The sequence below is a fragment of the Manduca sexta genome, chromosome 7 (assembly GCF_014839805.1).
Source record: "Manduca sexta isolate Smith_Timp_Sample1 chromosome 7, JHU_Msex_v1.0, whole genome shotgun sequence".
Lineage (NCBI taxonomy): Eukaryota > Metazoa > Arthropoda > Insecta > Lepidoptera > Sphingidae > Manduca > Manduca sexta.
In genome coordinates, this window is record NC_051121.1 from 6,834,260 (window position 1) to 6,843,330 (window position 9,071).

A 9,071-nucleotide genomic window follows, 5' to 3' on the forward strand; every position below is an offset into this window, starting at 1 on the left:
GACTCACAACTCTGAGCAGCAATCGAAGCAATCCAATGTCATCGAAAACTTAGAATCATGGATTCGGGTTTCATGGACTGAAGACTGTTAATTTGAATTTAATATGTGCACGAAAAATTTAAAATAAGTTTGTTATGTTAGTAAGATATATTTTTGTCCTTAACTCTATGTTGAATACCATATCAGTAAAATATAATTTCCATCCTAAATCTATTTTCTTATTTTTCAAATTATAATTATAACGTTATAATTATAATATAAAAAAGAAACAATACATTGATTGACAAATGTTTACGTAAGCATGGGGGCAGGGGGTAAGAGCTTTGCTTACTTTTGCTGACAAGGGGGATGGGGGGGTAAATAATTGTAATAAATCTGCTTACGTAATACTTGAACGGCCCCTAAGTTGCCTGAGGCAATTATTGTATCCGGGGAAATACTGATGTACAATAATGTATATAAGTATTACCAAGATAGGTTATGATTATAATGGACTTGATGGTGAATACAAAAAAATCGCAGGTTGTAGGATATATTTTATATCCGCCCAGATAGCGATCACCGTACACAACGTGTTAAAACCCGCCATAGTTTCACATGTAGGTATTTCGCGTTCCGGGATCAGCCTATGTATATCCGGTTCTAACAGGGCGGCATAATTGTGTTGACTGTCGAAGGGTAATCATCTCTTGTCAGTCAACATTTTATAGGACCCCACTCCACTAACCATTAGGTGCAGTGCGGTCACGTTGACGAGATATTATAAGAATAAAAAAATTACCATTATTAATGTATTACTGATCAGACACTGTCTCTTAATTTAGAAGGCAGAACTTTTCTCTAAGGTTCCTAATTTCAATGATTTAGTACATTGATACAAAAATATTTCCAACTGATATTCACCAGAACAATAGGCACAGTCTTCAGCTTGGTCCATTGTATCCTGAATGTGGCGCGGTTGCATTTGGCAGAGGTGAGACGCACCCATCCCGGCAGCTCTAGCAGGTCAGTCAGCAGATCCTCATCGAGGGTCAGGTCCTGGAGCTCACCAGACCCTCGCAATGCTGAGAGGGATATTTGCTCTGGTGATAAATTTTTTGTGAACCTGTTTAGAAAAGTAAATTATTATACAAACATCTTATAACTGAATGTTTTTTTATTTTATGAGGGTTTGGCAAAAGAAAATTTGCAGCAAAAATAGAGTAAATATAAAATTGTATTAACTAATGCACATTAAGCATAACCAATACAATAACAGTGAATGAATGAACATTTTTAACCAATTTAAAATAGGAAGAGATACCCAAGTCATTTGTATTTCTTTTGTATGTAATGTTTACTCTGCGATTTATATGTTGATTTGTATGATTCTTATTTCATAAAAGCATGTATAATAGTTGTGCTAAACACAAATGGATAATAAAAGTCAGAGTCCAATACTTTGTTACTGTAGACATTATTATTTATTATGAATCAATTGTCATCTGTGACTTTAGTTTATTTTAATAATAAAATGTATTTGATAGTGGAGACACATGTATTTAAATTGTTTTCAAAAGTAGATTGAAAATATATAAATGTGATTAGACATACATTTTTATTGTGTCTTTGATGCAAAACTTGTATAGTTCATAATTTTACAATATGTGAAGAAAATATGACATAATGTTAAGAAATGAAAACAGGAAACCCTGTAAAACTATAATTTCTCACTTACATTACTGACAAATAGTATTTCCATTGTTTTTAAATGAGTAATAATGATTATTACATTGAATGAACATCTAATTATAGTGTATACATTTTCCTTGACCAGCTTACTTGTGGAGGTAACAATAACATTTTGGTTGTCTCGCATAATCATTTTAGTCTGGTTAGATAACACTAAAATATTAATTTATGTCACTAAGCAGGATTATGCAAGCACTTTTGTATTCATTGTAGGATGTTATAATCGGTATAAATACTGGGTAATTAACACAAAATAATATCTATGTCTCAGAGTAGAAACAAAAGGCTATACTGCAAAGTGCCTTGTAGTATAGTTCTGAATGTTTTTGCAATAGTTTATAATTTTAATAAATACAATTATTATTAAAATAATTGTATTTGCTATTACTTCACTAACTTGTATTATTATTATTAATTAATACAATAGCTGTCTAATTTTTACATTTTTATAAATAACTAACAAATGACAATATTAAATTTTACTATAATAACATAATAGCATCAGTAAAAATCTGTTCAGGTTAAATAAAAATATCAGAATTCAAGTGTAATTTGTTACTGGACAATTTATCTCATGTTTGTATATAAATTAAGGTACTGACACAAAACAAAACACTTAGATAAGAATGCAATATGGACATGTATTTGTTTACTGTTTAGGGATTTTTTAGAACTGCATTTGGAATAAAAACATTCCTTCTACTAGGTAATTTATATGTAAATAGCGTAGAGTTCTAATAGAAAGTATCATATAAATATTTGTTTTTGTCACCAAAATCAATAAACAATTTTAAGATTGAAGACAAAATACAATAATCATAATTATAATAATATTTTTTTGGAAATATGTTTTAACACTTTTTTGCACAAAATAATTAATTCCATTGTATTTGGACCATGTAAACAAAGATTACTATTTAAAATATAATTTATATCCATTTTGTAACAATTATTATTGTTTTATTAATAATATACATGCAGTCATGACCTTATTTAGTGTTTATTAAAATTCCTAAACTGTAGCTACTATTGGACATTTTTGAGAGATATAAGCAATAGAATTTTATAAAATTCTTTTAAGTAAATACTTCAGGGTTGAATACGTTATCTATTACAAATATTATGCAAAGAAATGTAAAAGATTACAAAGAAAAAATAAATGTAAGTTGTGTGCACTTTGTTTGTTTTCACAACATTGTAACTCTAATCACGTTTGCATTGATATTTTTAAACACTTCCAGTTATAAATCTCGCAATACAGGTATATTTTAGACAAAGGAGTTTTGTTGTATCTCTAGTTTGCATTGTTTTACTTATGTAAGGCCACGGGGGAACCATTATCGTGTAAACTATATGAATCAAAAAGTTAATTACATGTAATCAGTGAGTATATTAATTGAATTACTGATCCAACACGAAAACTGATACATTTCACGTTCCTAATACTGTATCTATAAATGGGTAACTCACCTGGACAGATGTTTCAGTAATTGGTTCTTTATTATAGTAACCATTTTTAAATAAAAACTTGTTTTATTTAAACTGTATAATATGGTGTATATCAAAAATCATTATCGCATAAATTTATTCCTCCATCCAAAAGTATTTTCATAGGAGTGAATGAAACGAACGAGTGAGTGATTGGTGACTGGATAAACAAACGTCAAAAATGAATGGAATGACGGATCACGGCATGACATTCTCATTGCGACAAATGACCCTTTAGCACAGATGATAAATGTTTCGTGAAATTAGAAATAGTCATGAATGTTACGACGTATTAGGGTGTTTTTCTGCGTGTTTGGAAAAAATGCATGGAAACCAAATGTAAACTTAGCAACTGTGAAGAGCGCGATATTTATTTATCCGTTGTTATGTGTCTATTGATTTTTAGATAAGTAAAACTAATCAAATGCTAGGTACTAAGTAAAGTAAAGAACAATATCGCAATAAAAGAATTGTATATCCTGAAGAATAATGTGTTAAAAAAATAACTTGGTTTTTATTACTGGCTGTTTACGATCACTGCAAATCTGAACGTAAGATTCGAAAACCAAATTTATTATTTTGACACCATCACTCATCAGTGACTTTGCTTTGCTTTAATATATTGTGCCTTTATTTATATGGAATTTGTAGAATTTTAATTAGGTATTATTCCCAACAGTTTATAATTTTACTCTACACATTGTATATCTACTATATTTTTCATAAATACATAGCTAATAATAAATTACAAAGAATTGCTAAAGTAATTTCTATAGGCGCTTCAGTTAATAAATTATCTTAGTTTTAAGGATAGAAACTGATCCATGTAGTCTAGACTTAATTTTCTAATCAACAGTATTTATCTTTTTGTATGGTAATCTCTTGAAATATTAAGCATCAGAAATTCTAAAAAGTAGAATTGTACGTGGAGTCTAATATTTCTAAACTATCATTAGGTATAATTAATACGAAGATACTAGTTTTCTATATTGTATGTAGAGGCGCCAGTAGTTTCGTCTACAATATAGCATACTAAAAGTTACAACTTATCATAGAAGTTGAGGATATAAAACATATCCAAATTATTTTTATTTCATAAAAACGTTGTCATACACAGACTTACTCAAAAAGAAAACTAACAAAGTTGTTTTTTTTAGATATGACTGTGTAAATTTAAGTACTTATACTAAGATTTAAGTAATATTTTTAAATCTATCTCCCTTTCAACATAAGATCCAATCTCTAATTTATTACACGATTGACTTTACTTACAGCACTCAAAGTAGGCCTAAAAGTACATGTAGTTATCTCAGCCACTTCATTACAATTTACAACCTTAAGGTGGTAGCTCAAGGTCCATTTTCATACATTTTGTTTCGGCTTTAATCTGGGTAACTAAACAAGTATTGGCAAGTAAAGAATTTAAATTCACGTCTAGTTAGTGATTAGTTCTCGCAGGTGAAAGAAAAATGTAAAAATAATTAATAATCATGGATATTTCTGCCTGTAAAAGTTCGTCAGATTAAATTTTAAAGGCCGAAATATCCATGATTATTCATTATTTTTACGTTTTTCTTCAACTGCGAGAACTAATCACTAACTAGACGTGAATTTAAATTCTTTACTTGCCAATACTTGTTTAGTTACCCAGATTAAAGCCGAAACAAAATGTATGAAAATGGACCTTGAGCTACCACCTTAACAGTAAACTTTTGAAATAACGTCTCCACCATTAATTAGAAACTTGTATTTTAGCGGGTAGACAGCACGCAACGCACTATGTCACGCCGCGACAGCACCGTAGACATGGACGCAAAATACTCCTCAGGCGACTCTGTAGCCATGAAACCTAAAATACAGGAGGAGAACAACAACGACATAGATGAACTGTCCAAAGAGTTGCAAATGGGATGCATCGTGGACGCTGTGAAAAAACCAAACATTTGTGTGGAAACGTGCGTTTACGAATCTGATGATGAAGTTAAGACCGAAAGTTATAATCCCGAAAGTTATAACCCCGAAAGCTATAATCCCGAACAAGAGGAAGATGCGTATTCTGACGAGTTTGAAGAAGATAGTGGAGAAGAACAGGTTTCGTTTAAGAGTGAACCGAAAGCGAAGAAGACTTTGAGCCGCGAGCCGAGCCAGTCGTTTGTGAAAATATCAAAAAGTAACTCTTCGGTTTCCACTAATAAGCCAAATTCTGTATCCGGAAGATCGACGAATTATGGGTCAGTAATTTCAAATTTTCAACGAAATTGTAAGGTATATAGATGCTTATATCTCCGAAGTGTGGGTAGAGGTCCAACTTGTCTATTGATATTTTACCGAGTTTATATGCGTGATGTGTTCTATGAGATGCTAAGTAGTAAGAATATCAAAATTCATGAATTCCAAAAAGGCATCTCAGGTATCTATACTAAAATAGTTGTTTATCATATATAATTGAAATTTAAAGTTGATTATGTCAATTATATCATCACCCTTGAAGGTAAATTAATTACTGTACCCAATATTGAACGGTTTGGCCTCCACAATTACATCACCGTAAACATAATTATCAAAATTGTCTCGGCCCTGAACAAACTTGACCAAGACCTCGAACGTTCGTGGAGAGATGACATAACGATAATTGTATATAATCCTGCGACGGATAATCTTCGCGTAGAATTGAATACGTTCTTACATTGTCATTTCTAGATTACGGTATTTATTAACCAACAGGCCGGCATAATTGTGTCGACTGTTGAGAGGTAATCATCTTTCGTCAGCCGACATTATATTGGACCCTCCTACACTTACCATCAGGTGCAGTGGAGTTACTTTGTCGTGCTGGTAAAAAAAGATTATCAATTATCTATGACGTAAAATATACTTAGTAACAAACAGGCAAAATTCCGATGGTAAAATATTGATGGCGGTATATAAGGTGACAGAATTTATGCTTTACGCCAATAAGCACATGGCGCGTCACTTCTAGACGGTCGAAATGATTCGAATGGTGATGATATTTGAAAAGTATTTCCAAATTATATAAAACCATATTATTCATTTCAATTTTATATTTAGATCTTCGTTTTTTACTAAACGATTCATAAGCCTGCCTGATTAATAAACGTCTTCTTTTCATTAACTTTAAACAACTTAATGATTAACATGCAGATCGCTCTCAGTGCCTCAAACTCGCCGCATAAACATGTCGTTTACGAACGAGAGATTGCGCGAGATAGAGAGACACAATCACATCCTGCTGACGAAGATCCTGAGCGCCAGGAACAACAGGAAGTCTTCCATTCCCGGCCGGGAGCTGCCCAGGAAGCCAGTGCCGTCCGCCGCCGTGTTACGGAAGAATCAGCAACGGCAAATAGACCATGACAATATGGTAACTATTTTCTTGCTATTTTTATTTTGTTCCAATATGGAGTCGATATAATACGCTTTTGTAAACAAGTTGTAGATTCATTTAGTTCAGTATGACCGGCCTCCTGTCCGATGTTATTTACCTTTAGGAAATCTAGTCCTGTGCGAATTTGGGGAGAAACCCAACAAGACAGCGACATTAATATGGTAACCATAGAAGAATATTATATTTTTCCTCAAACTTTTATATTGTATATAATCTAGTAGTTTAATTTCTATAAGATAATTTTAACTGATATTATTAGACCTAAGCAGTTTAAAAACGAATGGAGGAGCAGTTAGTCCTAACCCCGCCTAACACCAAAGGGGCCAGGAGTGGCTGAAAACCAGCGCTGGCCGAGTTTCACAGCTCAGACAGCAGTTAGCTGAGCCACTTCCTTTTGCCATTTTTATTTGTAAGATTGTTTTTTAATTTTTAAATTTCTGTAATAGTTTTAATTTTGGCAATAAACGTTTTTATTATTATTATTATTATTATTATAGTCAATTATAGAAATGTTTTCGATTATGTTACATATTTTTGTTGCTACACTCAACGACTCCGTGGCGCAACGGTAGCGCGTCTGACTCCAGATCAGAAGGTTGCGTGTTCAAATCACGTCGGGGTCACTCCCGAATATGTTAAGCACAGTTTTGTACTAGAAATAATGTTATTTTAATTTATTTTCGTGATTATAACACGTAATGTAAACATGTTTATTTATTTTATTAACTGCTTTCCAATTTCTGGTTGAACGAACTATCCAAGTGTATGTACGTAATTAATAATATTAAATAAGATTAATTTTCTTCTTTTTTACTTTATGATCGTGTTTGTCTCAAACGTAAAATACTAATCAGTTAAACGCTTCCATCCTGTAAATAAAACAAATGTGTTATTTGCTTTGTGTCATTGATTAAGATATCAGTATCTATCGCTACGATTTTGTGTAGAATTACTTCTGAATTACGAAAACTCTTTTAGAGTAAGTAATCTACACGGTTTGTAGTGAATGAGACATCAACGATTAAGATATAGAGGTAGAACTGTGGAAACTGTAGTATTTACATATCTTCAAACTCTAAGTTTTCCTACGGTGATTGTTTTTAGCAGTATTGAATTTAGTACGTACAGTTAGCCAAAAAAGTAGCATTGTTCATTCCAAATGTAAGCTGGCAAAATTCAATACTTTATGGCCTGTTCAGTGTACACGTTAAGTTTAAATGAATTTGTTTCATTATTTCATTTTTGTGAAGAAACAGAAATGTCGGTAAGAATAAAGAGTGTATAAGCGATTTGAACTTTTGGATTTCTTCAACTACGTATGTGGTTGACTATATATAAGACTGTGTACAACGATCTACTATTGATTACACCACGGCCTAGTTATAGTTGTGTATATATCATCCTCAGATCCTATTGAAGAAGATCCAGCGTGCCAAGTCGTCAGCGTGCAGCATCCGCCGTTGATACAGAGGCGGCCCTCGCGAGCGCGCGCGGGGGCGCGACGCATCCTCATGTTACATGTTTGCTCACACACCGTGTCTTGTTAATAAATTTATTATACGTTTTTTATTGACTTGTTTTATTTTACACATGCGATCTATATCTATACTATTATGTAGAGCTGAAGAGTTTGTGTCAAAGCGTTAATCTGAAGATACATATATCAATAAGTAACCAGGTAAGTGAAATCTTGGAAATTTTAATGCGAGAGTAAAGTGACCCCACTGCGCCTGATGGTTAGCAGAGTTGGGTCGCAATAGTCTCGACTGACGAGAGATTACCCCTCGTTAGTCAATATAATTATGCCGGCCTGTTTGAATCAAATGAAAATGAGAAACAAGTAAATGGCACACACTCAGTTTAATAAAACAAACAAATGTATATATTACATATTATAATCATCAAAATAAATAAAAATAACATTATTTATATTACAAAATAGTGATGAAATAGTCAGGAGTGACCCCGACGTGATTTGAACACGCAACCTTCTGATCTGGAGTCAGACGCGCTACCGTTGCGCCACGGAGTCGTTGTAAGGAGAGACAAAAGTGTTTAGAAGAAACGAGAAAGTTTCTTTAATTGTTAAGGTAGAGTCGATCATTTCAGATAACCGTTTTTTAGTTTGTCCGAAAAAAATATGATGTAAAGTTCGAAATGGAATATATTCCTCTAGGATAATTTGAAAATATGCAATACATTATATTATACTTAATGAATTTCGAACAATGCTGATGAAAATATTTAAAATTATTAGGAGACAGTGTGAGACGTTGACATTATTTAACAGGGTTATTATATTGTCATTGTCTTGTTGTTGGGTTTATCTCACAATTTGTTTTAGACTAGTAGTCCATTGAAAAGTTACATTTGAGGTTGCGTTTTTTAGAGGACGCAATTTTATTTTTTTGAAGTGTAGGGGGGGTCAGTGTGAAGCTAAAACCAA

General features: G+C 32.5%; 2 protein-coding genes and 2 non-coding genes across 7 annotated transcripts in view; 2 read left to right on the forward strand and 2 right to left on the reverse strand.

The window, feature by feature from the left end:
- LOC115439850 (UHRF1-binding protein 1-like) overlaps positions 1-3,369 on the reverse strand; it is a 30,935-nt gene extending 27,566 nt beyond the window's left edge. For all 4 annotated transcript variants that reach the window (XM_037447614.1, XM_037447613.1, XM_030163921.2 and 1 more), the window contains exons 1-2: positions 3,202-3,369; positions 904-1,105 (exon numbers count right to left, since the gene is read on the reverse strand). In XM_037447614.1, coding sequence (XP_037303511.1) covers positions 904-1,105; positions 3,202-3,245 — 246 coding nt within the window. In that variant the 5' untranslated portion in view covers positions 3,246-3,369. The remainder of the gene's footprint in view (positions 1-903; positions 1,106-3,201) is intronic.
- A 429-nt stretch (positions 3,370-3,798) lies between these two features.
- Positions 3,799-8,194, forward strand: LOC115439927. Its single transcript, XM_037447615.1, has 4 exons — positions 3,799-3,882; positions 4,975-5,450; positions 6,382-6,601; positions 8,033-8,194. The coding sequence occupies exons 2-4, from the start codon at positions 4,999-5,001 to the stop codon at positions 8,087-8,089; spliced, it is 729 nt and encodes a 242-aa protein (XP_037303512.1). The 5' UTR covers positions 3,799-3,882; positions 4,975-4,998; the 3' UTR covers positions 8,090-8,194.
- Trnaw-cca lies at positions 7,177-7,248 on the forward strand. The gene has a single exon. It is a non-coding gene; the product is annotated as a tRNA-Trp (tRNA).
- Positions 8,195-8,585: 391 nt separating the features above from the next.
- On the reverse strand, positions 8,586-8,657 carry Trnaw-cca. Its single transcript has one exon. It is a non-coding gene; the product is annotated as a tRNA-Trp (tRNA).
- Positions 8,658-9,071: the final 414 nt, after the last annotated feature.